General features: G+C 53.0%; 11 protein-coding genes across 11 annotated transcripts, besides 1 other annotated feature; 5 read left to right on the top strand and 6 right to left on the bottom strand.

Moving 5' to 3' along the window:
• Positions 1-26,916: part of a sequence feature (contig 1.61 483..865047(-1)) that runs on past both edges of the window.
• On the bottom strand, positions 93-2,314 carry ANIA_03778 (protein cnxE; the record flags this gene model as incomplete). Its single annotated transcript, XM_656290.1, has 3 exons — positions 93-1,879; positions 1,928-1,965; positions 2,010-2,314. The coding sequence occupies 3 exons, from the start codon at positions 2,312-2,314 to the stop codon at positions 93-95; spliced, it is 2,130 nt and encodes a 709-aa protein (XP_661382.1).
• On the top strand, positions 2,511-3,878 carry ANIA_03779 (putative exopolyphosphatase; the record flags this gene model as incomplete). The annotated part of the gene is made up of 1 exon (XM_656291.2): positions 2,511-3,878. The coding sequence occupies one exon, from the start codon at positions 2,511-2,513 to the stop codon at positions 3,876-3,878; it is 1,368 nt and encodes a 455-aa protein (XP_661383.2).
• Positions 5,353-7,899, top strand: ANIA_03780 (uncharacterized protein; the record flags this gene model as incomplete). The annotated part of the gene is made up of 2 exons (XM_656292.1): positions 5,353-5,449; positions 5,486-7,899. The coding sequence occupies 2 exons, from the start codon at positions 5,353-5,355 to the stop codon at positions 7,897-7,899; spliced, it is 2,511 nt and encodes an 836-aa protein (XP_661384.1).
• On the bottom strand, positions 8,018-10,074 carry ANIA_03781 (uncharacterized protein; the record flags this gene model as incomplete). Its single annotated transcript, XM_656293.1, has 3 exons — positions 8,018-8,293; positions 8,507-9,837; positions 9,996-10,074. The coding sequence occupies 3 exons, from the start codon at positions 10,072-10,074 to the stop codon at positions 8,018-8,020; spliced, it is 1,686 nt and encodes a 561-aa protein (XP_661385.1).
• ANIA_03782 (oleate hydratase) lies at positions 11,423-13,117 on the bottom strand (the record flags this gene model as incomplete). Its single annotated transcript, XM_656294.1, has 1 exon — positions 11,423-13,117. The coding sequence occupies one exon, from the start codon at positions 13,115-13,117 to the stop codon at positions 11,423-11,425; it is 1,695 nt and encodes a 564-aa protein (XP_661386.1).
• On the bottom strand, positions 13,757-14,244 carry ANIA_03783 (uncharacterized protein). Its single transcript, XM_656295.2, has 2 exons — positions 14,136-14,244; positions 13,757-14,077 (listed from the first exon to the last, which is right to left on the bottom strand). The coding sequence occupies exons 1-2, from the start codon at positions 14,179-14,181 to the stop codon at positions 13,863-13,865; spliced, it is 261 nt and encodes an 86-aa protein (XP_661387.1). The 5' UTR covers positions 14,182-14,244; the 3' UTR covers positions 13,757-13,862.
• Positions 16,224-17,431, top strand: rad14 (DNA repair protein RAD14; the record flags this gene model as incomplete). The annotated part of the gene is made up of 4 exons (XM_656296.1): positions 16,224-16,310; positions 16,388-16,452; positions 16,587-16,948; positions 17,016-17,431. The coding sequence occupies 4 exons, from the start codon at positions 16,224-16,226 to the stop codon at positions 17,429-17,431; spliced, it is 930 nt and encodes a 309-aa protein (XP_661388.1).
• On the bottom strand, positions 17,813-20,151 carry ANIA_03785 (putative chromatin assembly factor 1 subunit B; the record flags this gene model as incomplete). Its single annotated transcript, XM_656297.1, has 6 exons — positions 17,813-18,389; positions 18,435-19,452; positions 19,511-19,747; positions 19,802-19,904; positions 19,971-19,986; positions 20,048-20,151. 6 exons carry the CDS (start codon positions 20,149-20,151, stop codon positions 17,813-17,815), a joined length of 2,055 nt encoding a protein of 684 aa, XP_661389.1.
• Positions 21,004-21,432, top strand: ANIA_11416 (uncharacterized protein; the record flags this gene model as incomplete). The annotated part of the gene is made up of 3 exons (XM_050611419.1): positions 21,004-21,021; positions 21,201-21,266; positions 21,397-21,432. The coding sequence occupies 3 exons, from the start codon at positions 21,004-21,006 to the stop codon at positions 21,430-21,432; spliced, it is 120 nt and encodes a 39-aa protein (XP_050467450.1).
• Positions 23,035-23,806, bottom strand: ANIA_03786 (uncharacterized protein; the record flags this gene model as incomplete). The annotated part of the gene is made up of 5 exons (XM_656298.1): positions 23,035-23,154; positions 23,267-23,346; positions 23,405-23,411; positions 23,564-23,627; positions 23,739-23,806. 5 exons carry the CDS (start codon positions 23,804-23,806, stop codon positions 23,035-23,037), a joined length of 339 nt encoding a protein of 112 aa, XP_661390.1.
• On the top strand, positions 24,177-25,757 carry png1 (peptide-N4-(N-acetyl-beta-glucosaminyl)asparagine amidase; the record flags this gene model as incomplete). The annotated part of the gene is made up of 3 exons (XM_656299.2): positions 24,177-24,824; positions 24,893-25,293; positions 25,345-25,757. The coding sequence occupies exons 1-3, from the start codon at positions 24,313-24,315 to the stop codon at positions 25,755-25,757; spliced, it is 1,326 nt and encodes a 441-aa protein (XP_661391.1). The 5' UTR covers positions 24,177-24,312.

Below are 26,916 nucleotides of genomic sequence, written 5' to 3'. Positions count from 1 at the left end.
GCAGCAAATCAAGTAGTCTATATTCCCCTCAAGGCTGGATTCGTACTCACGAGCAGGTAGTGTTCTATTTGGTGCCACGCTGAGCGCTCCTGTCATAGTGCAACCGCAGCACCTTCACGTACAATAGGCCCCATCATCAGTGCCTCGACCAGACTCCCTTGCGCAATCGAGCCCTTCCCAGGCTGAAGCACCAGGAGAGAATTAGCACTGGCTAGACTACCGACCCGGGAACTACGCTGTCCTACGCCCTCTGCCCCTGTACTTGTGGCATAGAGCCGTCCATCTTTGGGAGACGCTGTAACAATAGCCCGATGGTACTCCGTGCGTTTAGGGTCAAGCGGGAAAGCATGTGACAATGTTACTGCTACAAGGGGTAGTCCAAGCGCCGGCGCGATGCCTAATGCAGCCTGCTTCTGGCCGAGGCCGATGAGCTTGTGTAATGAGGGGAGGACAAAGAGATTCAAAGTGACCAGTGCTGAGGCTGGGTTGCCAGGGAGAGAGAAGATCAGTCGAGAGCTGCGTTCTTGTTGGCCTGCTGCAGAGGACGTTGGCTTGAACGGAACGGTGGCAAAAGTGGTCGGCTTTCCTGGTTTCATGGAGACACGACCGAAGTGGATAGTCCCGCCGAGAGAGCGTTCAATGGTGGGCTTTAGCAGATCGAGCTCCCCCATAGAAACACCGCCTGTAGTGATGATTACATCGACGCTGGTGTTGGACTTTCCGACTCCACGAAGAGCATCCCGTAGGCTTTGTTCCAGCTCGCCCGCAGGCGTATCGCGGGCAATACCTAGATCAACGGCGGGAATCCCCCATGATTTCAGGCAAGATAGGATCGAGGGCCGATTTGAGTCTCGAATCTGCCCTCCCTGAAGAGACCGGGGATCGTCGTGCTCTACGAGCTCGTCGCCAGTACTCAAAACACCCACGACGGGCTTCTTGAATACCTTGACGGTCCTTGTCCCGGTAGCTGCCAGCAGGCCTATTTCACCACCGACAGGCGTGATTAGGTCACCCCGCTGAAGGATCCTGGATCCTAGAGCGACATCGCTTCCCGGCTGCCGCACGTTCTCATTGGGCTTGATCTCTCCAGTTAGAATCTCGACAGTCGCTTCTTCCTTGCCATCAGGTGTCGATGACGCTAGTAAAGTATCCTCCACCATGACCACCGCATTCGCATTGGGCGGAAGAGGAGCGCCGGTTGTTATCCGGGCGATGGTGCCTGGCTCAAGCGGTGCTAGCGCTCCCTCCTCATTGGCGTGGGTAATAGAAGCCACAGGAAAGATTCCCTTTGTACTGTGTCCGTCATCTGGAGATTCAGGAGCAATGACAGCATATCCATCAACGATACTTGCAAGGTATGCTGGAACCGCCTCGGCGGCGTAAACATCTTCCGCGATAACGTATCCGACGAGGTCAATATTCACCGGAACCTCGATAACCTCCGGCTCCGGAGTGTGAGCTGAAACTTGCCTCAGTGCTTCGTCCACGGAGAGCATGGGATACGGCGACTCGCGGTATCGCCGGGTTGCCCCTGCTGCGGGGTCATTTGACCGCCGTTCAGAAGGCGTTGTATGTGCTCTTGGAACGACGTGTCCATGGCCATGACCATGAGAATGAGAGTGAGAGTGAGTATGTTCGTGATGATGATGGTGATGATGATCATGTTGTGACTCTGACTTTACCCCAGCTTCAGCTTCGAGCTTCTTGATCCCTCCAGCGTGGAGCGTCCTCGAGTCCGCACCAGCCGCTTGGGTACATGCGTGAGGCAACAGTTTGATGACAGCTTCAAGGTTTTCCTTTGCACCTTTTGGGGATCCGGGCAGAGTGATAACTAGTGACTTGTGTCGGGTCCCAGCGACAGGTCGAGCCATCATAGCAACTGCATACGTTAGTTAGTGCTGAGATTGGCTCATGCGGATGAACTCACAAGGCGTGACCTTCAACGACGCGGCAATCATGCCATGCCTGGTTATGTCAGTATCGTCCAACTAATCTATCAATGTACATACACGAGACCAGGTGCATGGCGGTGAAGGAGAGGCGTGACAGCCTCGGGGGTGTTATCCTTAACCGCAAAGCCGGTTCCACCACTTATAAGAACGAGATTCACTGGACTGGGACTGTCTGTCCAGTCGCACACAGCTCGCTGGATCTGAAGTACATCGTCCGGCACTATCTTGGTGATCGGCTTCTCCCAAGGCCCGTCGGCCGGGAACACATCGATCAGCGTGCCGAAGACTCGATCCGAGGATGGATCCTGGAATGCAGTATCTGACACCACCAGAATGGCCGCCTTCAATCGCTGCTCCGCCATTTCCCTCGCTCTTTTGAAAATGAGTGTAAAAAGAGTTGGAGAAGGATCCCAAGAAAGTAGGAGGGGGATGTCCGGAGTCGCATTATTCCGCTCCGACCCCTCATTGACACCTCAGGCACAAAATTTCTGTAAGTTCTTTCCTCGACAACCATCACGAAAAACATCCATTAACGGACCGATCACACCAATTGTGACAATGCGAGTTCCTTCCCCCGAGCAGAGTCTTCTTCAATTCCTTCGTACAGCACTTCAGGTTCATCACCGCTTCGTTTCCGGTTCGCTGTCTCGTGCGGAGTCCCCCATCTACGTCATCGGCAATCCCTCCGCCGACCTCGATTCAATCGTCTCAGCCCTCGTGTACTCGTACTTTGCCAACAATCGTGTTCCACGCGACTACCCACGCCCTCATGTGCCTGTGATTAACCTCGATAATGTTTCCGCCGGGCCCGAACTTGGCAGGTTACGCCCTGAATTCGTGAAAGCACTCCAACTATCTAGATCCGATGCGGGGGACACTGTGGAGAGCTCGCCGCTTGAAGAACACTTTCTGACTGTGGCGGACTTTGCGAACCAAGTGAAGGAACGACGTCTTGAAACCCAATTACAAGCTGATTCTGTCCTGGTAGACTGGAACGCGTTGCCGGTGCGATCTTCGGACACCCGCTCGGGGAATGGTTCCCTACCTAGCCTGCCAGTAGAGTTCACTGTCCTAGGCTGCATTGACCACCATGCAGACGAGGGGTTTCTCCCTCCTATTGCTAGCACCCAGCCTAGCCTGATCGCGACGACCGGTTCATGTACTTCACTCGTCGTCACCGAGCTCGAGAAAATGGGCCTCTGGCACAAATCCGATGAAATGCCCCCAAATGAAGAAGTGTTGGCGAAACTTGCGATGAGCCCAATCCTTATTGACACGGCCAATCTCAAGTCCAAAGACAAAGTGACTAATCTCGATATCTCGGCTCGCGATTTCCTCTTTCCCAAAGCAACCGCAACCGATGCTCGATGGGATGCTGATGGATTTTACGCTGAGATTCAAGAAACAAAGCAGAATAGTCTAGATCTGCTTACCGTAGATGAGATTCTAGGCCGGGACTACAAAGACTGGGACGAGAAACCTACCAGACACGCTAATCAACTCCCGCTACGAATCGGTATCTGTTCCGTTGTCAAGCCAATACCCTGGATTGTTCGAAAGGCAGGCAATCCATACGCCTTCATCGACTGCCTGAAATCGTTCGCCTCAGAGCGCAAGTTGGACGTGGTTTCCGTTATGACCGCGTTCAGCTCAAAAGAGGGTCGGTTTTCCCGGGAATTGCTTGTTTGGGGACTTAACAGCGAGGGCGCGAATGCTGTAAAAGCCCTAATCTCCGAAGCAAGCTCCGAGTTGGGCTTGGAGGAATGGAAATCACTTGATGAGGGTGATGATGCTCAAGGCATCAAAGATGCGTTAAGTGCTCTCGAGGATGATTCTCAATTGGCGCGTCTATGGATACAGACGAATGTGGCCAAGAGTAGGAAACAGGTTGCTCCACTTATCAGAGCAGCTGCTGCCTCTCTATAGCGCTATACTACATCTCTGGCTACACAACGCCCGAACCCACAACACAGTAGGCGGTGCACCAAAGGCACTACAATTTGGCTAACGAGCAGCGGTGCATCGCTTCGCATCCGCTAAAGGATATAAGCTATCCAATTCTCCCTGCTAGGTGTCACCGCAGCTATGCCCATGCAAGCTGAGACGTCAGTGTTTGCTGTTGATTCTGCAAAACCAATCAACCTTACCACATGCAAGTCTGAGCAGGTCTGAGCAGGGGGCGTTGATGTCTAGAACGAGCTGAAGACGAGTAGCGAATGTGATGTCAAAGTGATATCCCACACTCCAAGCGTCCCTGTTGTTTGTTTCATGCAGCAATGTCAGGGATCCCTCAAGTGAACGAACGCGAGTGTAGACTCCGTCTCACTCTCTTAATCCATGGTCTGGTGCATGGTAACCTTGCTTTATCCATTTCTTGTCCTCAGGTCTTCTATACCTTCTATGCCTCATAGCTAAATGTCGGTGATATCACTTGGGATGTTATGAAAGGCCATGGAAGACCGGCCCGCCAAGTGATGAGGAAAGGGTAGAGACTGTTCGAGTAACCTACACTGGGCGAGACCGTCGCTGTGGCTCCAAAGCAACCTGTAGGTAGAATTAGAGATGCTCTTCCGATTGCTGCACTCTAGCAGCCACGGTCTTCCAGCGGTGAACACCGCTGGTGTTCTCCCCTTGGAGCTAGACCATTGAAACAAAGAACGGCAGATTTCGAGACAATTATACGTTTACCATTATCTTTGTCATAGCTGTATAAGCTTCAATACGGTATCACCATGGCGTCTATATGTATAGGTATGCATTAGCCAATCCACTGGACACTTCCCCTTTCTTTCTGTTACAGGACCTAGATAGCTGCCCATGTAGGATATTCACCGCTTCATTATTTTCGACATCATTATTGGCTATTATTCCTCTCGGCCAAATTCTACCGAATAAGACAAGAATATACCTGAGGGCCGGGCGGCATCGCCTCGGGATATCCGGCACCTACGGAGTGCAAAGTATAGATGTAGATATACCTGCGTGCATGAATCCTGGAGCGGTGTTTATATGCTGATACTGACTTTTAGACCATAGTTGTCTGACTCAGGACCGTTCCTGGATTGTTATACACGACAGTGGTCAATTTGAATGCTGGCTGAATTGAGATCGCACATGGAACTAGGGCTGCGAAGTGATGAGGTCATGTATATCTCTATGATCAAAAGTGGCTGATACAACACATCGCAGATTCAATCGGCAGCTAATACACCGAGTAGTTCTGTGCTCTATAGTTCCCATTACCCCACAAGTTTAGAAAGGGATAATAACATGAATCGCCAATCCCCGCATTCGATCACATCCCACCGGGATATCCGACATCGAGCTACAAATACTCTCTGCCCACCACACCTAGCCCACCTACTCAACTGAGTCGGATACAGCAATCTCAGACAGCAAGATGCCCCCTTGGACAAGCACGACTCCCTGGCTCTGGCTCCCAGAGTCGACTCCCGCATTCACCTCCACACACAGCACAGCGCGCATCGTCCTCTTTCGTAGGCAGTTTAATGTACCTACTTCCATCCCCTCAGCAAGATCAATACCAGTCCACGTCTCGGCAGACACGCGCTACATCCTCTTCATTAATGGGAAGCGAATCCTCTTCGGCCCCGCAAAGTCCTACCTCCATGAATACAACTACGAGACCATAGACATCGCACCTTTCCTGGTCCCTGGACAGAAGAATGTCCTGGCCGCCAAAGTGCTCCGCTACTCACCTGTCAAGGAGGGGAATATGGGTATGGTGCGGGCCGGGATTGGGGGGTTTATCCTGCATGAGAGCTCGGGTTTGTTGGGGGTATCGACCACCGAAGACTCGGGCTGGAAATGTCTACCGGATGATTCGGTGCGTATTCTGTCAAGCAGCGAGTGGAATCGTGCGCTCGGGCCGGCGTTTATGCAAATCAATGAGGAGGTCGATGGCAGTCTAGCTGTCGAGGGCTGGCTAGATGGAGACTTCGACGACTCGGCTTGGTTGGGTGCGGAACGGTCGAGCCTGAAGACGCCTATGCTGCCGATCCTGGAGCCGTGGAGGCTTGTACCACGGTCTATCCCGCTATTTCCAGAGACAGAGGGGAGGTTTTCTGCTATCATCAAGCCAAATTCTGAACAGCCTGGGCTGGACCTGGCTGGGAGCTGGAGAAGTCTTTTACGGAATGACGGGAGTGGGATCGTCGAGATCCCACCAAACACACGCACAGCAGTGATCCTTGAGAACGAGTCCCTCATCACGGCCTTTTTGGAACTAAGATTCAGAGGGGGCGCTGGCTCTACCGTCACCGTCCGCTGCGCCGAGTGCTTCGAGTACCCACCGCCAGAAGGGAATCTGAACCCCTTTGCACGGAACAAGGGCGACAGGGCCGATACTTCAGGAATCCTTGTTGGGCCAGAGGACTCGTATACTGTTTCCTCCAGCTCCACGACAGAGCAGGAGTGGATGTACGAGCCATTTTGGTTCCGCACATTCCGCTATGTCCAACTGACCGTGTCCACGCACTCGCAACCCCTGCAGATAACCAGGCTGACATACCGACGCACGCACTACCCACTTCCCATAAATACAAGTCTCTCGAACATGCCTTTAGTCGAATCCAAGAAGTGGGCCATTAGCCTAAACACCTTGCTCAACTGCATGCAGGAAACATACACCGACTGTCCTTTTTACGAGCAGAACCAGTTCGCGTTCGACAGCCGCCTCCAGATGCTCTATTCCTACCAACTCTCATCTGACGATCGGCTGGCCAGGAAAACAATCAATGAGTTCCATGCCTCGCGGCGCGGAAGTGATGGGCTCGTCGAGACGCACTTCCCTACTCCGTTTCCGGGGGTGACCATTCCGATCTTCTCGCTGAGTTGGGTGCTCATGCTGTGGGATCATATCATGTACACAGTTGACACCGAGGCCAGTAAACGGTTCGTGAAGAGATACCTTGGTGGGATCGATTCGGTGCTGAACTATTTTGACTCGAGGATCTCAAATGCTTACAGCGGGATGATCGGGCGGTTTGGAGATGCAGACTCGCCCAACGACGAGATCTGGGCCTTTGTCGACTGGACAGCCGAGTGGTCTGTTCTCGGACCTGGAGGGGACTTCAAGCACCTTGCTGTTCCGCCTGCTTATCGACGGACGGGTGTGGCGAGCTACAACAGTCTCTTCTACGCATACGTGCTGAATAAGGCAGCGGAGGTATGTGAGTTTGTCGGCCGGCTCGGCCTGGCGGAGGAATATCGGTCACGAGCAGAGAGCGTCAATGAAGCTGTGAGACGGCATTGCCTTCGCACCGACGAGGACGGTAAAGAAATCCTGGTAGATGGTCCGGACAGCCCTACTACTGAACGGAGCCAGCACGTCGCCGTGTTCGCCGTTCTTTCTGGCGCCTTCACAGGATCCCGCGCCAGAGCCCTCCTCTGCCGCGCGCTCCACCCAGATACAAGGGGAGGTTATGTAAAGGCCTCGTACGCGCAATCCTTCTATCTCCTCGAGGCAGCGGTGCAGGTTGGACTCTACGATGAGCTGCGTGGGACTCTTGTACAACCGTGGACAGAAATGGTGGATCTGAACCTCACGACGTGGGCGGAGTCGTCGGCGATGCCAAGGAGCGACTGCCATGGGTGGAGTTGTGTGCCGATTTATGATATAGTTGCCAATGTCATTGGGCTCAGGCCTGCTGCGCCTGGGTACAGGAGGGTGAGGTTTGAACCGAGACTGCAGCTCTGGGAGGGGGGAGGGGAGGGGGTCATTACTGTTGGAATCGGTGGAAATGGGGACAAGAGGGAAGTAAGGGTCGAATGGGAGAAGGAGGGAAGGGTTCTTTTGACTGTTGGGTCCGATTGTGAGGTCGAAGTTCCCACCGCCAGTGATGGGAGTGGAGAAGGCGACGAGAAGACATACCGGGTGAAGAAGATGAAAAAAGGGGAGACGTTAATCCTCACTCTATATCGTTGACCTGCATTAAGTAGAGAGTGAAAGTGAGAGCTGGACAGGCTCCGCTCAGTCTATTAAAGCCTAGCCTAGTTCATGTGCATATACAGAAAAAGAAAGAGAGAAACAAGCTAAACTCCATCTATGAGCCAAAATGCGGCGCATTCAGAATCAACCCCATCAGACATCCGGCCAGCGTTCCTGCAATGGGGATCGTCATGATCCATCCCAGTCCCAACAGTCCCACCCGCTGCCAGTTGACGGCCTTGAGGGTGCCGTTGCACAGACCGACTCCAACAGTCGCGCCTGTAATGCACATGGATGTCGACACGGGCAGCTTGTACTGACTGAAAACAAGGACTGTAATGGCGGCGCCTAGTTCCATCGAGCACCCACGACTGGGCGAGTGGTAGGTGATCTTATTACCCATGACTGTACGTTATCCAATTAGCATGTCTTCTCGGACGGCAAACGAAAGGGAAGGGGAAGGGGAAGGGGAAGGGGAAGGGGAAGGGGAAGGGGAAGGGCAAAGTACCTTTCATGATATTGTACCCGTATGTGACAAGCCCAATCGAGATCATAATCGCCAGCACAGCGAGCTGCCAGACAGGAACCTCCGCTTTCGACTCACTGGCCTTGCCGGTGGTCCAGGCAGAGTAGAGAACCGCCCACGGCCCAACGGAGTTCCCGATGTCGCTTGGCGCCGCTGCGCAAAAGAGGCAGTGCAGGCCGTCAGGATCTGGACAAAGGAGTAGGTATGCTCGACCTCATTGGGATACTTGGTGGCATGGGCATACACTCGCTCCATGCGGGCCCCCTCGGGGGTCCCATGGATACCCGACTGCGCGGCGTGAATGTCGTAGTGCAGACCATAGAGCAGTCCAACGGTGATCATGGCAGGAATACGCTTGAGCAGGATCTTGATGTTGTGCAGCTCGTAGATCTCGCCGGAGCCGATCGGGTTGTCGTGGAGGGTGCGCATGGCCCAGGCCAAGGGGCCGCGGCCGCGTCGGAGTTTGGCGTGGAAACGCTCCTGGCCGCGAGCGACGAGCTCCTTATAGTCGAGCTGAGCCTCGGTAGCTGAAGCAGAGGGGTTCTTTTCCGACTGGGCGGCTGGCGGGAGGGGCTCGTCGACGAGGGTCTCTGGCGAGTCGGGCGGGAGGCCGTCGTCCTGCATGACGGCGTAGTTGGGGACGCTGGAGAGCTCGGCGGAGGTAGCGTCCGCCGGGGCCGGACGGCTGAAGAGGATGGGGCCGTAGAGGAACATCCACCACTTGAGGGTGTAGTCCTTCTTGATGACACGGGCGTGCGCGAACGGGACGAAGAAGAAGGCGGAGAGCAGGCAGACGGCGCCGCCAGTGCCCAGGGTCACGCCGGCGACCCAGCCGGGCGGCTTTTTGGAAAGGCCCAGGTTGGGCGAGCCCTTGTAGACGATGGAGAGACAGCAGACGGTGCCGGCGATAAGGAAGAAGAAGGGCGCGGTCCAGACAGACCAGGGGACGGGGTTGCGGCGCATGTGGACGACGAACTTGATGAGGAGGAAGATGATAGCACCGAAACAGCCGGAGATGGCCGGGGCCATGCCCAGGCCGGCGAAGATGGCGCCCAACCCGTTGCCCTTGTTCCAGCCCCATTGGACGGAGGAGGCGCCGGCCGTTGCGACGCCGACGCCGGCGATGGCAGAGACGAGCGAGTAAGTCGACGAGACGTGCGTAGAGTGCCGGGTGCACCACATCACCCATGAGGAGGCGGCGGCCAGGGCGCACGCAAAGGCGAGCATCTGGACGCCCGCGTTGCCCTCAAAGGCTTCGGGGGGAATGATTCCGTTCTTGATCGTGTCGGCGGTGCGGGCACCGACGGTCACGGCGCCGAGGAACTCGAAGATGGTGCCGAAGACCATGGCCTGGCGGTAGGAGATGGAGCGGGAAGAGACGCTGGTGGCCCAGGAGTTGGCGACATCGTCTGTTGCGCGGTCAGTACGTCGCTGGGCAGCAGCAGGGGCAGCAGTAGCAGTAGCAGTAGCAGCGACAGAGCCAGTAACAGAACAGCAATACTACCAACGCAGAGGCAAAAGAAGCAGCAGAAGCAGCAGAAGCAGCAGCAGCAGAGAGGTCACGTACTGGCTCCATTGTTATAGGCATCCAGCATGGCAAAGATGGTGCCAATGGCGAAGATGTAGGTGTACTGGTCGAGCACCATCTTGACTGCTGTGAAGTCTAGACTGACCGGGATGAGACAGACACAGAAACCAGGGACCGAAACCAGGGAGCGTTGGAGTCCTTTTATGTCTGTCTGTCAGCACATCACCCACGTGTAGACGGCCGTTCGCGACTTGGGCGGGCCATGAGCGCCCACGAGCTGCACGAGCTGCACCAACTGCGCCAGCTGCACGAGCTGACCTGAAACACCCGAGTCTCGACGCCCGACCACCCTGAGCCACTTTCCAGAAGCCTGCATGCCATCGGCCGCTGTCTCTCGTTCTGGCCTCTACCACTACGTGCCCGTCCACGTTCGTGCAGGGTCCCTCCCCATTCGCCGAGACTTGAACCCCGATCCGACCGGGTTTATCTTGGCGCCTTGGCGCTGGCTCGGCAGGCAGCTTAGGAACAGCTTAGGAAGAGCTTATGGTTTGGTTGGCGGCCAATGGGGGGCCCCGATTCTGCACGTGGTGGGGCCGCCGGCTGTCATTCGCATGGGCGGGCAGACCTGAGAGTTTCCTGTAACGCTTGTCTTTTCTTGCCAAACTCTTGACGTTGCTTGACTCGTCATCCACTGCGGCAGGACACGTGCTGTCTTTCCATGCTGGATTGGTGCCTCGTCTACGGAGGACTACACTCTTTGAAGACCCCCCCCCGTAAAAATCGCTCGTCTCGACTCAGACCGGTTTCGAGGTGGCATCGGTCCTTTTAGCTAGCATCAACGCAGAGCCAGCAGAGCAGATACTCGGGACTAAAGCACCAAAGAATTGAGCAAATAGTAGATTCGTATTATAATTACATATACCCTACATACCCTGCCTTCTCTTTACATTTTTGATGGCAATAATAGGCAGATGCTTACTTTACCACCAATCGAACAGGGCAGAGGGTCCTGACTCGAGACGGGCATGGTCCTATCAAGGAGGCGAATGTAAAGGAAAGAGCCCACGCTATGTTCCTTCTTGCTCGTATCGGCCCCCCACGCCTCGCCCGATCGCTATCTGGCCACTGGCCCCTTCTTTCTTTTTCTCACCCGTGTGATCTGGCCACTGTCAGTACAGAAGAAACGGCGGCGAAGCCAGAGACCAGTGCTCAACGCCCACAGCAAGGCGCGATGGCTTGTACTAAAGATGTTGAGATAGGGATGTCTGAAGAATATAGGATGTACTAAAGATACTAAAATAGTGGACGTACTGAGATGCTAAGATAGGGTCGTACTAAGGTGCTGGGAAAATAAGGTGCTGGGATAGTGATGAGATAATAATGGAGATAGAGCTGGTAGATCTAGTAGAGCTTAGGCTGGTAGGAGGTATGCTAGCCGGACTGAGGCAATGCTATGGCCTGACGGATCACTTCCAGAACAGGATCCTGAACAGCAAGCTCAAATGACACCAGTGCCGCTCATCTCTTTCGTCTGCCTCCAGCCCCGTCAGATCTGCGACTGCCCGCTGCGCCGTCCGCACGCTGTAGCTCATATCCACGCAGCTCTGATGCGGCAGCTCGCAAAACTGCCCAACCAGGCCGAGATTCGAGATGCACGGCGGAATCACCGCTGGGCGATCGCCCAGCGCCCTGGGCAGCAGGATCGCGCTCATCCGCGGCATCACTCTCGGCACCGTCATCGTGCGCTTGATCAGATGGCGCGGGTCCAAATGTAGATGCGCCAGCAGTTCTTCCATGACCTCGGCGCCGCAGCACGCTACCATCGGCTTGCGCACAAATTTCCCCTGGTTTTCGGGGAAGCTGGCGAACCCCCAAAAGACGCGCACATTGGGCGGCTGCTCTGAGAAGACCGGCTGCGTCGGTAGGCAAACGTTCATCCGCCAGGGACTCTCCTGCAGCGCGATGAACGAGCCAGCCCCTGGCCCAGCCCCCTCGGGGCTCTTCGAGAGTGTGCAGAGCCGCGCGTAGACCTCCAGGTCCTCGGTCGTGACGGTGAAACTCTCGATCATCGACTCTCTCTGCTTCGTGCAGAAGTTATACGGATCCCCAAGCCCGGGATGCCTCGCCTCCAGTTCCAGCCACAGCTCCCAGTTCGCGTCCAGCGCCTCGCCCGGCTGCAACGGCTCCCTGAGCGGAGGGTCGGCGTTCGTGCCCGTCGTCGACCCTGACACCGTCGACCCCAGCGTGAGGATCACTATATCGTCCACACCGACCGGCTGTCTCAACTCAAACCCATCCGCGATGTAATCGATTCTGTCCACGACCGTCTGCCCCTCTCTCATTGTCGTCCCAATATCCTTCACCCGCGCATCGAACCGGTAGTCCACTTCCAGACTCCGCAGGAAGTGGTATATCGGCGAGAACACTGCCTCGAACTGATACCGCCCCGTGATGTCCAAGCAGCTCAGCATCGCAAGGCCATGGCTGTGAAATTTTTGGATATATTGTCTGAGCGTGCGCCGGAACTCGCTCGCGCTGTGTGCCGGCTGGAACCCGAACTGCGCGGACCAGATCGCCCAGAATGTGCTGTCGAAGAAACTCGGCGGTAGACAGTCACTGATCTGTTTTCGTTGCAGACTGATTTCGCGTTTGTAGAAGAGCTTCATCAACGAGACGCGGTGGTGGACATTCAGGTTAAGGCAGTCTGTCGGGATGGTCAGGAGCTCGCCGTTGCGTTGCACGAGGAACTGCGTGTGGCCCTTTCTGTCTTGCTTCTTCTTGTTCTTCTTTCCTCCCTTCTCCTTCCCCGTGCTCGACCCCGATTGGACCTGCTCAAATTCCGCGTTTGCCTTTTCGATCTCATCAATCACAGACCAATTCTCATTCTGTACGGACGGAACCAACGCAAGGAGTTTCCGCAGCGGCTCGCCCACAGGTACCGGTAAGCACCCGGCGAACTGGTCGTAGCCCGAGGAGCAGTCGCCGTGGTTGTGCAGCGCCTGGCCGAGAGAGCCATGTGCGTCAAGGATGTGGACTTTTTGTGGCGGAATGCCTGCCAGTTGGATTAGGTACAGCGCGGACGCAAGGGCTGCGGTGCCGCTGCCGACGATCCAGGCTTCACGTTGGTTTTTGGAGGGCCGGTTTTCTTGCGTAGAGGCCATGCTGATTACTGGCGATGATGCGTGGTCTTTATTAATGGAACAGGGGGAGATGCATTATGTACACGGATACAAGGTATAAGTAGCTGGAAATTATCAGGGGTTAGATTAGTTTAAAAATAATTAGTGGTTGAAGAGAAGGACTTATAGTGGTCGCTCTCAGTACCTGGAGAGCTTTGGACAGGTAACCGGGTCTATGGTCCGCGTGAGCGTTTACATTGGGGGTCTGATATCATCAAGACATATACAGCGACCATGGGTTCGGTTGACACCGTACGAGGTCTGGAGCCCGGGAAAGAATGGGTAGACCAGATGCGTCTTTTAATTGAGGGGTCCAGCTGTCCTCCACTGATTTCTGGCATTTGGATTGACTATGTTACCATGCATCTCGCTGAGATTCTGCTCACACATATGGATGGGTGAATAGTCGATATGCGGTGTCACTACCTGATATAGCTTCAATCGCCTACCGTAATTGCAAATTTGTAAGCCAGCGGCAATGCAATAGAGAATGCATATGCAAAGAACTATAAGCACATCTGGCCATCGTGGAAGTGGACATTCTTACGGATCAAGCTTGCCATCGGCAATTTGCAGAAGAATAATTGACCAGACTCAGAGAATCAATAGCTACCTTTTTACAAGAGCAAACATTAGGAATATGATATTTTGTTATTTTCTCCATAACAAATATTGATTCCTAGTTACAAAATAGCCAATACATATTATTTAGTGTACACAAATACAATTACTCCTCATATTCTGGCTCCTCATCCTCGAGCTGCTCTTGTCCCTGCTGGTTGTACTTGGACGCACTGCCCTTCCCGCTCGCGACGCCCCCAGCGTGGCCGCCGACCTTGCCGCCCTCATGGCCAGCCTGGTGCGGGTCGACTTTGCCGTAGGCGAACTGGTGCTGCTGCGTGCGCTTGTCTGGCTGGTTGTCTTCACGGCGGCCGCCGTGCTCTGCATGGATGTCAGTACTTGAAAGTTATTGAGAAGGGGAAAGACATGGGATATGTACCGCTAGGCTTGTACTTCTCGCCGGTTGCTGTTGAGCCTTGGACCATTTTTGCGGTTTGTTGGTAGATTGGTAAGAGAGATTAAGAGTGATGAATTGATTGGTATAATGGTTTGTAGATGGAATGTGCTTGATAATTCAATGGAAAGGGAGCTGCAACTCGAGGGTACTTATAACTTGAGAGAATACGTTTGCAGGGCGATGAGCTCGAATTGCGCAATCGACTGATGTCAATGGTTATTCCATGGAAGAGAGCTGCTTATACGAAGTTATGGCGTATAGAAATGCAGGTGGACCCTGTTCAATCGCGATCCGCCAGTTGAAGGGCCGGAATTAGGGCTGGGATGTGGTTCCCGATCGCGATCTCGACTCAGGGTACAGGTCATCTCCGCATCAGTCTGACATCAACGTTCGAAAGACTCAGAGTATGGTCTTGAACATTATCCTGGAGATGGAATTTTGAGTCAAATAATGGTTGCTGAAACATTTGAAGTTCGTGTGGTTTTGTGATGAACGTGGTTGCAACCTTCGTGCAAAAGTGCCTATCTTCTCAATTGGAGTATTAACCCTAAGTATCCTAGTTTTCTTGCAGACACTTACGCGCAAGATAAAGATGTAGGAAAACCAATTCTCCTCATATCTATCTTATCTAGCCCATGGTAAGAACACCTAGAGCTCGAGTTAAGCCCACCAACAGGGCCGCCAGGTAGAGTTAGCACCCAGTTCACGAAGTCCAGCACCAGTTTCTCAATTTCTCGCTAGAACACCTTCTTGAGAAGACCTGGCTTCTGGCGAAGGGCGCTGGGTCTAGTGCTATCTGGGTAATCCTAAGCGCATGTCCCGTGGACCACATTCGCCAGTCTGTAGATTCTGGAGGAACATTCACTGAGCTGGTCTTCTAGGCGGACGGTAAACTCTTATGACAATATCGGTATAAATATCCATCTGCAACATCCTCGGGGCAGAAACGCGCGCTTGCGACGGCTGATGTAGGGCAAAAACGGTCTCTGACAATGTCGGCTCGCATCCAAAGACGATCGAACGTATCCTGAGGTCTGAGCATGCTGCAGTGGTCTACGCGTATGTTTAATAATTCGAGATATACAATGGCTTTTCCTTATCAAACCTTCGAATGACAAAAGTATCTGAACGAAGATCAAGTCTCACATGACGGGCAGCGGCACCTTATAGCCATAATGACAGCAGTAGACGGCGGCCTCTTTCTCATGAGGCCATTAATATCCACGAAAGCTTCCGATTAAAGTCGGCCATTTGTTTGATCGCCAGTGCGTTCAGATTGACGCTGCCGTCCGGGCTGATGGACTCGATTCCCGAGACGAGCTTGGCCCGAGATGGATTTTTCCTGTATATTGAGATAGTCACGGCCGAGCCGTCAGGAAAAGACGGTTCTTGAAGGATCTGAACCTGTGACGAGCCACGACGAAATCCCGCCTCACACTGAATTCTATTGAAGCTTTGATTTTCGGATAAATTATATCTTTGAGCATTGGGCATCTAGGTCTTTTGCACAATCGCTGACACATCCAAGGCTTCAACCACATGTTGGGGGCACCTGCCGTGAACAAGGATCGAGAGAATAGACTCAGAGGTTCGGCTTCGCAGACTATTGTGACGCACAGCCATCAATGATGGTATATAGGACAAGGCCTTGTCAAGGAGTTCAGCAGTCAGCAGGTCACAAGGCTGGGCCTGACGCCGAACTGGCCATCATGCTGTCGATTCGATATGAAAGCCAATAAAACTTAGGGGTTTGCATCCAATCTCACATAAAAGGTGTTTTGCTGTGGGAGCGAAGTGAAGGTAGACGCTGAAGAACAGTACTTTTTTCTCCCTATACCTAAACCCAAGAAATGTCGTTCACCTTAGCCATACAATATTGAAAGAACAGACTGTAGATCTGCTGCCTCTTATGACTCCACCCTCCCCCAGAGCTTGGCGCCCGTATTACGTATCTCCACGTGACCGCCCGTTTATCGATAACCAGAGAGCGCGCAGTGACATTTTTGAGCACGCCTCGATTCCCTGTCTACATCTCGCTCGGAACTACAAGGCTTACAGAAGGGGGAAATCATGGCGTCCGACTCACAATCTACGCCGCCGCCTTCCACCGGTACCTTGGCGCGCGGAGAACTCACGCCAGAACAGCGCAAGAGGATCGTACGTAATTGAGCAACTCCGCCACCGTCAGCAGTCCTAACGCACGCTTCATTAACAGGAATTAAACCGCATGAAAGCAAAAGCGATCCGAGAACAGCGCGAATCCGAGCAGCGCACCGCCGCCTCTGAGCCAACAAAAGGCGTAAAACGCAGCTACTCTTCTATAACATCCGAGACCCCCCCTACCCTCCGCGATGCCGACAATGCCTCTGAACGCCCGCTCAACGCCATCAAGCCCGCACGCAACTTCACAAAGTATGTAGAATACGACTTCAGTAAGATGACAGACACAAAGGGCGGCTTCCTAGCCGAGGAAGACGATCCCTTCAACAAAGCTTTGCACGTAAAGGATGGCAAGGACGAGAAGCCCGCAAATATGACGCAGAAGGAGTGGGAGCGGCAACAGCTGCTCAAGAATCTGCGTCGGGATCGTGCAGGTCCCTTCGAGCCGGGGATCAGTGTGCTGGATGAGAAGAGCGAACAGAAGGTCTGTCGCGAGTGTGGCTCCCTCGAGATTGATTGGCGGTGGGAGGAGGAACTACGATGTCGCGTTTGTCATGCGTGCAAGGACAAGTTTCCGGAGAAATATAGCTTGCTTACAAAGACCGAGGCAAAGGAGGATTATCTTCTGACGGATCGTAAGTTATATTGTCCTGTCTTCATGGGAGTCTTAGACTGTGGGATTGACACTTCTGTTTTGTACAGCTGAACTCCGCGACACCGAACTCCTCCCTCACATAGAAAAGCCAAATCCCCACAAATCAACCTGGAACAACATGATGCTGTATCTACGTTACCAAGTTGAAGAGTATGCATTCTCGGACAAAAAGTGGGGTTCCCCCGAGGCGCTGGACGCTGAGTTCGAGAAGCGCGAGAATGACAAGAAGCGCCGGCGCGAAGAAAAGTTCAAGACGAAGCTTGACGATCTCAAAAAGCGGACCCGAGTTGAAGCGTATCGACGAAATCGCAAGGGCGCTGCGGGTGGGAATTTCGGCGATGAGATTGGGAGGGGTGGAAGGCATGTGCATCAGTGGGGTAGGTCGATACTGGACCCCGAGACGGGGATAGGGACGAAGAAGTGTGTAGATTGTGGAATGGAGGTTGAGGAGTTGGAGTTCTAGTGCTGTGCAGTCGACACTGGTCTTCTCGTCCTGGCTTGGCGAATTGTAGGCCGGTTACGCCCTTAATGCAGCAATTATTGCTCCGGTGACAGGACCTAAGCTAGTTTTCAGCTTCACAACAATCCCCGCTGTTCTGTACTTGAAGATGTAGACTTTAATGAATGATGCCAAAGCGAGCCAGCCGATGAGTAATATTCCTATCATGTCGAGCTACATGCGCTGCGTAAGATGGTGGGTAGACTCTACCAAAACACAAGCGAATGATCAGATTTCGTCAAGAAACAAGGTATCGTAGACGCCACCGAGAGTAAAAGGAGCCGCGTGAATCATCAAAATAACCGATGGGTTGCAATACAAAAGAGAATATGAAGATGACATAGCTTATCCCCCGACATTTGTATCAGGAGGTCCCTCGTTCGACGAGCCTGACCCCGCCGAAATCAGGGTCGGGGCGACGCGGCGCTTCTTTGGCGGTTGCGCCTGCTCTGTTGGGGTCAAACCTTGACTCTCTTCCTTTTCGGACTCACTCCGCTTCCCTAAAACAGTACTACCAGCGTTGCTCGCTTCGCTCTGAGACAACGGGGTTTCAGGAGGTGTGGTAAGCGGCAAGGTAGCTGGTGGTTGGGCAGAGTGCGTCGCAGTGACTAGCGGCACAGATCCAAGAGTTGGTGTAGGATTGTTGACAACGGTCTCCGCCTGTTGAGAGGCGCGCTGCGTCGCGATAGATGATACTGAGTTCGATCGCGCAGGGCTTGCCGGTGGCGGCGGAGCTGTTTGAAGGTGAGCCGGCTTCGTCGGGTCCGTGGGCGTATGCAGCGCTGACGTTGGTCCCGTACCAGTCGTCTGTGGCGCGGATAGTGGTGCTGTGTATGGTTGACCTAGTTCACCCGGCGCGAAAGAGAGCGTAGAGCAAAAGCCGTCAGAGGAACTCATGATTAACGTTAATCCATCATTCGACCTAAATATCGTTAGAACATCCTTCAGACTTTTTCAGGTTACTTACCAGGCCAAATCCGTGAATGTAGCAAAATGCAGGTTGCTCACCACGCAGAGTGGTGCTTGCTGCTGGGTGTCGTAGACCAAAACGGCATCCTGGGTAGCTACTGCGTAAACTACCCGATAAGGCAGGGAGAAAACAGGAGGTGGAAGCTGATTGGCAGTAGGGGACTCGAAGGGTTTAGCGGTGATATTGTTCTTAGACTCTTCGCCAGTACTAGTAGCCGATGCATCCTCCGCAGACGTAGTACCTAAGGTAATATGCTTGGAAGGCTCAGGTGCCTCTCGAAGAGTATAGAGAATTGGTGAACATTTTACCGCTACAGACGGTTTTTTGTGGCCTGGAAGATGAGAAATTGGGGGTCTGTTAAACCCTGCCCGCGTATATATGTAGACTGTGTTGATAACTTCGTCAACTGTCTTTCCCGGATCTGTCGATGAAACTTGCGACGTTTTATACTGTCCCGCAGGTGTGAGCAGCAGACTTCCATCAGGGGTGAAAGTCAGCCGTCGGAAGAAAGACGTAAATGTTTCGTTAGCATAAATGTTCGCGTTCCTGACACCGAGCCCACCTAGGCCCGGAGACGTCACTTCTAAAGGTCTGACGGCAGGCAGGGGTAGGGACGGCGCTGGCGATGCGGAACGGCGGATGTTTGGTGAGGAGCTGAAGGAGGAACGGCGACTATGCGACACTGGCGGGGGATCCATGGGCAGATGCGAGGTCATCGGTGTTCCTGGAGTCGAAGGAGCAGGAGAGGCAACAGCTACGGAGTTGCTAGTGGCTGGTTGAGATCGAACCGAGAGATCTAAAGGAGCAGGGCTGCTGCGCGAAATCCGTCTGGCCGGTAAATCCATCTTGAGGAACTTCCCATGTGAGGTGAGGGTGAATTGCCCATCCTTCGTTTTCAAGCTGTAAATGTGGACGGATCTATCAGACGATTGCGTCGCAACGAATTCGTTGAGGGGGTCCCAGGCTACTCCTTGGACGTAGTGCGAATGCTCAGCAATCTGCCGCACCATTTGGCCTAATTCCAAATACACCATCAGTAATGATTCAGCCACCTCCACATATAACGGGCCTACCAGTCTGCGCATTGTATATTCTAGCAATGTTATCCATGCTGCCGGTGATGATGAAGACGCCATCTGGGGACCAGGCGAGGTCGTAAATCTCAGCACCCGAGGACCGACACATATGCTTGACCCGCCACGTCTCCTTGTCGTCCGCTCGATCCTCTCCAAAACCCGGTTGTGTCTGCAGCTCCGACGGTACCCAGAGAAGTACATTTCCATCGTCTCCAGCTGATGCCAGCATCTCCCCTACAGAGTATTAGAGCAGACCCGAAATGAAGGCGTTTGATCCAGACTCCGTACCTTTCGGACTGAAACGGACAACGTTGACGGCTTGTGTGTGTTTCACCAATGTACTCAAGTAGGTCACCTTTCGTTCTTGGCCAACTGGTTCCACCTTCCACAGCTATAATTCCTTGAAAGTCAGAATCATCGAAGGTACGAGGAGGGTTCACCGGGAGGGCGAACGCACGCGGACATTGTTATCGCTAAAGCGAGAGGTATTAGCCAAGACAAGAAGGGATTGCGAGGATGTGATTGAGAACGTACTTTCCAGCCGTGGCGAGGCGACCCTTGCCATTGGGGTCGAAATGAACGGAATAGATGGGGGCATTGTCGTTGTGCCAGGCGATGAGCAATGGATTGGCCTTCATGATGAGGATAGGGCCCCCGATCCGGGAGGGCAGAAGGGCGTAGGCCGGGCAGCGTGATGGTGGAAGAGTCTAACAGATAGCCGGATAATGGTAGGTGTGGTGATTGTGTTGAGAGGAGTTGTCAGAGCTCAGAGTAAAGTTGAGTTAGGACAAGTCGTCGGGAGATGCGGATATCAGGGGCCGACGAGGGACGGGGGTCGCGAGAGGGGGAGCCACATCAAAAGCAACTACGCTGCAGAACAGACGGAGAGAATTGAAAGAGTGGGAGCATGGAACAGTTTGAAAGTAACCTGACTTTGTATCGATAGGAGTTGATGGAGAGCCGATCGTGTCTTTTGGTGTCGTGGTTGGAACGCGCCGACCATTCACCAATCATGTCGCTTCCCGCCTCTGGTCCTCCGCCAATGAAGCACATCAGGTTATTCAGGTAGGCATGTCAAGAAGGGTGGGTATACAATGAGTAGGAGATCTTCTTTTACAGAGATCTAATAGTAGATTATGAGTAATAAGGTGACCGTTACTTCCAGCTTATTTATACCGAAAGGCTTGATGTGGCTACAGCCAGCCAGCCGTCTTTTCCCATCTACCGACTTTATATAATGTGTCACAGGCAGTGAAAGTCATATTCTGTACAGCTATATTGGCCATATGAGGCTAGTTGACTATAATTTCATGCCAAATATTAAACTACATATGCATGTGGTATTTCATTACCTATATTTCCTGAGGGACGCTCAGATGCGATGGAAATTGTAACGTTCCGCCTACTTGTAATTCATACTAAAGAAACATGCCAAGCTGATATATATATGTTCAGCTCTCAGCATTTCCAGTTTGTAGAAATCTACCGACATGGAGAAAGCTTTCTGCGTAAGTTTCGTTCTTTCTGATGAGAAATATGGCTGTGATCTGCTAGGCTCATCACTACGTAGTCTAAAAGGTATCGTGGCTAGGTCAGACCACTTCTCACTAATTACATCAAGTAGGACGTTGTTGGTATAGCACAAGCCAATCATTCCATGTATGCACTGAATACCCTTATCTTATAGCTAGCCAGTTTGCTTGCTCCTGTTATGCTAGAGGACGTTTTTGTTATAACGGACGGTGTCTCCAAGGTAAGGGGTAACAGCAACTACCGGCCAGTCGACCTGAGTCGAGGCCGATGAGAGGTCTTTAAATCCTCCATGCCGTGACCGAGTTGAGCAATGTCGGCAAAGCCTTGATCGAACTTAGAAGGCGTCCTAGGTTGCATCTGCATCAGCCGACCAGGAGCCCCCTTAGGAGACAAAAGTGAACTGACAGCAGAGCGATCTGGACCGTTTCACGGTCTTAGATGTCACAGCAGCTCAAACAAGAGCTCACAGAATGACCGCCCCTCGCATAGACAAGCGAACGGAACCGCATTCGACACTTAGATTCCACTGGAACCTCGCCACTGCAAATGGATCTCAGTTGCACCCGAATGCGGCGCCCCTTTCTGCACAGGGAGCGTACGCGAGTGTTCCCGAGGATGTACTCCAAATCCCAGAGGCACGCTATAGCATGCAGCGAAGTGAAGACATATTCAGAGTAGACCGTTCTAGAATGTGGGGATTTCAAGGGAGATCTCAAGGGTTCAGGATCGATGGAGCCGAGAAGCTCGAAGCCCAGGGCATTTTTCTCCTGAAACAGGGTACTCTGTGTTCTGCAGAAAACCCCAGATCCCTGTTATAGAAAAGGTGGTGTGGTGAGACATAGCGTAAATCTGACATCCCGCCTTGACTGGAGTCTAGACGCAGTTCTAGCGGCATAAGAATGAAGCTAGTCCTGAACCGAGCACTTTCCAAATGGGAGACAAGTCGATAATGTTGCCAATCTGTCTGACAGAGCTCGGTCTCTAGCGCTGCGATTACAGCTGGGCTCGATACAGCGGCCAAAGTTCTGTCAGCAACAGGGTCTGGTAAAAGCGGTTTTGCCTGAGCGGATTGTCCATCGGCTTATGGCGAAATACTCCATATTCTTAGTGTATGTGAGGGCACTGAGTGAGTGATGGATGGATCGGTCTGGCCCTGCCGAAACCGTAAGGAGACTAGCGCAGATCTCGTCCAATGCCAAGACGGACGCTTGCGCGTCTCCGCCACATCATTCTTGCGGTGCGAGTGCCAGCACTGAGCGAGTCGGCGACATCACCCTGAAGTAATCAAGGGCTGCAATGTGCCTTGATTCTTGGATTCAAGCCCAGTATTGCGGTAACCCTCTGTATCTTGGAAGACGGATCACGAATTGGTTTACGCATATATACGCAACTCGCATAACATCTGCGTCCCCTCTCACAAAAACAGGTCTGACCTCCTGGTGGGAATCACGGCTGATGGGGCATCGTGATGGGGTGCATGTGCCGCGTGTTCTTCTTGAGATTGAGAGCGCTTACCACTCGGAAATATCTCAGTCATCTATACAAAATGAAATTCTGTGTTGAGTCACTTGCAGTTTGTGGCAGGTGGACTCGGATAGTCGAATCGAAAAATCATCGCTCGATCGCATGCCATTCATGCCATCCATGCTATCCACGCCATTCAACTGACGTTTAGCAATGGATGGTTCTTACCCCTAAGGAGCAAGGAGGAGTCGGAGCAGTTCGTCTGCCCGATACTCCCGAGCCCGATATAGTGCCAATTGCAAGCTTGTCCACTTCAAGGGCACTAACTACTCTTGTAGTCATGAGAGCAACCGGTAGACGAGCTACTCCAGTGCCCTAGTCGTACTCTCAACCGCATACCCGGCCGGGATTCGTCATCTGGGGGCAAACATGAAAAAGCAAGTACCCACTGTATGCACTTTTATTGCCAGTCTGGGAGATTTTGCGGCCTTTCGCCGCACGTCTCCGACATTGCCGAACCACTTTTATTCTCCTCTTGAACGCGTTTCGGTTGCTGAGAAATACGCATAATTCTGAGCCCTGTAGGATGCTGGGTTGGTGACACTTTTGACGGCCCCATGTTGATCGCAGCCGCGTAAGACCGGCTGACTTTGTTCTCTTATGCGCGGGTATGGACATGTCAAGGACTCAAGATAGTAGTGATACCTCCTTTCGCCAGAGAAAGGAAATGACGATGACCGCACGTACCGTACCTACAGAGTAATTCGTAGTCCTAGAGTCGAGCAGCTTGCGTCGCGCTGGGACTCCGATTCCGAGCCACGCAGACCAGACAAAAGCTGCGAGGCTGCATCGACACGTATATTGGTAGTGGGGAGTTGTGGATGAAGCCCATACCTTCTACCTGTACGGAGTACAGTGTGTCCAAGCTCATGTGTTGAATACAATCGGGGCTTATTTGCATAGTGGAGCCAACGACAGCATCTAAATCCCCGTTCTGTAGTTACTGTTAGACAGACGACGGGAGCCGCACCTGAGCATCCGATGTCCACGTACTCGAGCACCAATGCCAAGCATCTCAAGACGATATTCACTCTTCAACCACTGGGCCGGAGATGATCTGTAACTCCTATTGCCAAAACCTGTGGTTCGCGAGAAGATCCCCAGAGAAGCGCAGGAGAGCATGCGGCCTTCGAGCTTGGCGCCCTAAGCCTGTTTAGGGCGGACACACGCGGCTTGCGGTGGTGGCGGGGCTGTGATTGGGGGAAGAGCCCCAGGCTGACGACGCTTCGCCCTCATTGCTGGCGTGGAAGCTGCTGCAATTTCTCCTCCAGGCGCCTTTTTTTTTTCTGCTGCTCTGGCTCCTTTCTGTCTCTTTTTCTTTCTTTTTGAAGCGCTTTCCCGACACTGGCTTGCATTTCGATATTTGCTGCTCGCTCGCCCAGCTCTTATTTCGACCTGGTATCGTCGTATTGTCGCCCCGTCGAGTCCAGCGCCGGCCGCGCATTAGGTTATTTTTGGAGGTCGATCGCTAGCGGTATTGTCGGTTACAATACGAGACGCTGATTAATGCCAAGGACAGCGACCGCCTGGCTGGGCTGTGTGTGACCGTATCCTCTCAAGTCTCGCTCTCCGTCCCTGATCCCTTCGACAATCCAACTCTCGCCCTGCCAACCGCCCTCAATCGATCCTTTCGATTCTCGTCGCTCGTTTACCCAAACCCGACAACGAACGACTCGGAAATCATCAATAGACACTCAATCTGGAGACTCGACATTTGGTAGCCACCTGCTGGTCTTTACACCATGGCGGATGGCAAGCATCACCATAGCCGGCGGGCGCCAACCACCGACGCATTCGATCCCGCCGAGCTTACCCATGCTTTTGAGCAGTTGATGCGTGTCAAAAGATTCGATCGCTTGCTGGAAAAGTCCCGGTCTCCTTCTCGCACACAGTCTCCATCTCCTTCCCCCTATCGGTCGCAACCGTCTCATCCCTCGCAAGCCCTACCAGCAACACAGCCCGCGCAACCACAACCATCATCGCAATCGCCTTCACTACGAAATCTTCCAATCGTTCCATATCCTCCGCAAGATCAAAATGCATTCAAATTCCGGAACCTCCTCCACGTTCTTTCCGTAACGCCAACAAAGTACGAAAACCCCGGTCTTCTTGACGAGGCCCTATCCTTGATCCCACTCGACAAGCTGTACTCGGAAGCGGATGAGGAGTGTCAGATTATTCAGGCCCAGGCACGGAGCCTTAAGAGAAAGCCCGAATGGGGTTACCAGGACTGTGTCATCCGGGCATTGTTAAGGTTCGTAGCCGCTGTTTCCCATATTTCTGTTCGACATCTTGGTATAACTAACCACGGCTATCATTTAGATGGTTTAAACGGTCTTTTTTCCACTGGGTCAACAATCCCCCTTGCTCGCGATGCCTTACACCGACGATTGCACATGGCAGAGCCCCGCCGACGCCAGATGAGGCCGCCAGGGGTGCCAACCGAGTCGAACTGTATAGATGTGCAGATCCGTCCTGTGGCGCCTACGAACGTTTCCCTCGCTACTCGGACGTATGGCAGTTACTGCAGACTAGACGGGGTCGAGTAGGTGAATGGGCAAATTGCTTCAGCATGTTCTGCCGTGCGCTTGGTGGCCGTGTACGCTGGGTGTGGAACTCCGAAGATTACGTCTGGACTGAAGTCTACTCTGAACATCAGAAACGATGGATTCATGTAGACGCATGCGAAGAGACATGGGACCAGCCTCGTCTCTATGCCGAAGGTCGGTATCTCCTCCCAGACATTTAGTATCTCCGGACTAATTTCTCTTTAGGATGGGGTCGCAAAATATCCTATTGTATTGCCTTCTCCATTGATGGTGCAACAGATGTCACGCGACGATATGTCCGAAGCCCCGCTAAACACGGAGCACCCCGGTCGCGTGTTCCCGAGGAAGTGCTTGTGTGGATCATCCAGGAAATTCGGAAAATGCGTCGCGAAAATCGGCCCAAGGAGGAGCAGAGGCGGCTGTTCAAGGAAGACGAGCGCGAGGAACGTGAATTACGCATGTACACGGCCTGTGCCCTTGCGGCGGAGTTGAAAAATCTCCTGCCATCCAATCGCTCGCCCTCTGCCCGACCGGACGAAGTGAAGGTGCCACAGACAGCGGAGCCCCAGGCGGCTTGGAACAATAGCCGTCAAAGATCTGGCCACTCCGGCCCCGACGGATCGCAAGGCGACCGATAACGCGACTGGAAGTACAGATTGCATAAACTATCACACATCACGGTTGGACGATCCCGGGATTGAGCTAGGTGGGTTCTACCCGCCAGTCAGCACGGCTTCGCCTGCTAAGGCTCCGTTCAACTGTTGAAGAACTTTGCTGGCGCATGAGATGTATCCTCCGATTGTCGCGCTTGTGGCTGGCCTCAGCTCATTATCGGACTTCTACGAATCATCTCAGGAACCGCCTTGCACATGTCGTTCTTGCATCATGGGAATGATGACCTGGAAGACATGAAGCAGCAGTCCGCAGCCAGGGATCCGAGACGTCCGCACATCTGGCAGGACGCAATGAAGGTTTCCCTTTGAAGACCTTCCTCTTTACAACATACTACAACTTGACGGTCTCTATATTTTTTTCTTTTCTGTCATGATACCTCATTATTAAACTTTCCTTTTATTCTTATATTTTTTCCCTTCTTTTATGGATCTCCACTTCTAACTTATGTTTCCATGGCATACGACATGCATCTAATCGGTCATCTTATGGTTGGGGGTTTACATGGAATGGGGCGGTTTGCGATACCTTTCTTTTACTTTTAATCCGCTAATGATGGCTTGGTTTTCTCTTGTACCGCTTTATACCTTTTCCTCTTAGCGTGAATGTCCATATTTAATGTGGAAATACATATATTATCATTCGACACTTTCTTTTCTACGTGCAGCAAGCGAAATTACCAGCTCAAAAATGTTGACAAGAGAGTGGGGTGCTGGAGCGACCCGGACCCTGAATTCCAGCCCTGGCCCTGAATCAGGTTAAATTGCGATGGGCGATCACTCGCATAACTGTCTCACTGCGTTACCGTGGCTTCGAATCAGGATCGGGCACTAGCGTCACGTACCATTATACCTGGTTGAGTCTCGGCTCCCCAGCTCCTAACCTGACTTCATCCCAACACCATCGTCGAAATAACTGTTACATGGTGGCATTGCCCTACAATCAATAGCTGGATTGAGCTACACGACAAGGGGTTTCCCCGCGTTCAGTGGCAGAGTTTGATTGGCCACAGGCCCGGCATACTATAAATAAACTTCGCCAGCCTGTCAGCTGCCAGCGCTTCCGGCTCTATCGGATCCGGGCCAGCCTTCGTGCACGGATCTTAGTTTCGCAAAGCCGAGTCCC

The sequence above is a fragment of the Aspergillus nidulans genome, chromosome II (genome assembly GCF_000011425.1).
Source record: "Aspergillus nidulans FGSC A4 chromosome II".
Classification (NCBI taxonomy): Eukaryota; Fungi; Ascomycota; class Eurotiomycetes; order Eurotiales; family Aspergillaceae; genus Aspergillus; species Aspergillus nidulans.
This window is presented reverse-complemented; position numbering and strand designations above follow the sequence as displayed.

Coding starts and splice junctions, on each gene's coding strand:
- ANIA_03783 (XM_656295.2), bottom strand. CDS start 14,181: ATGGTCCAAGGCTCAACAGCAACCGGCGAGAAGTACAAGCCTAGCG. Junction 14,078..14,135: donor CGAGAAGTACAAGCCTAGCG/GTACATATCCCA, acceptor ACATCCATGCAG/AGCACGGCGGCCGCCGTGAA.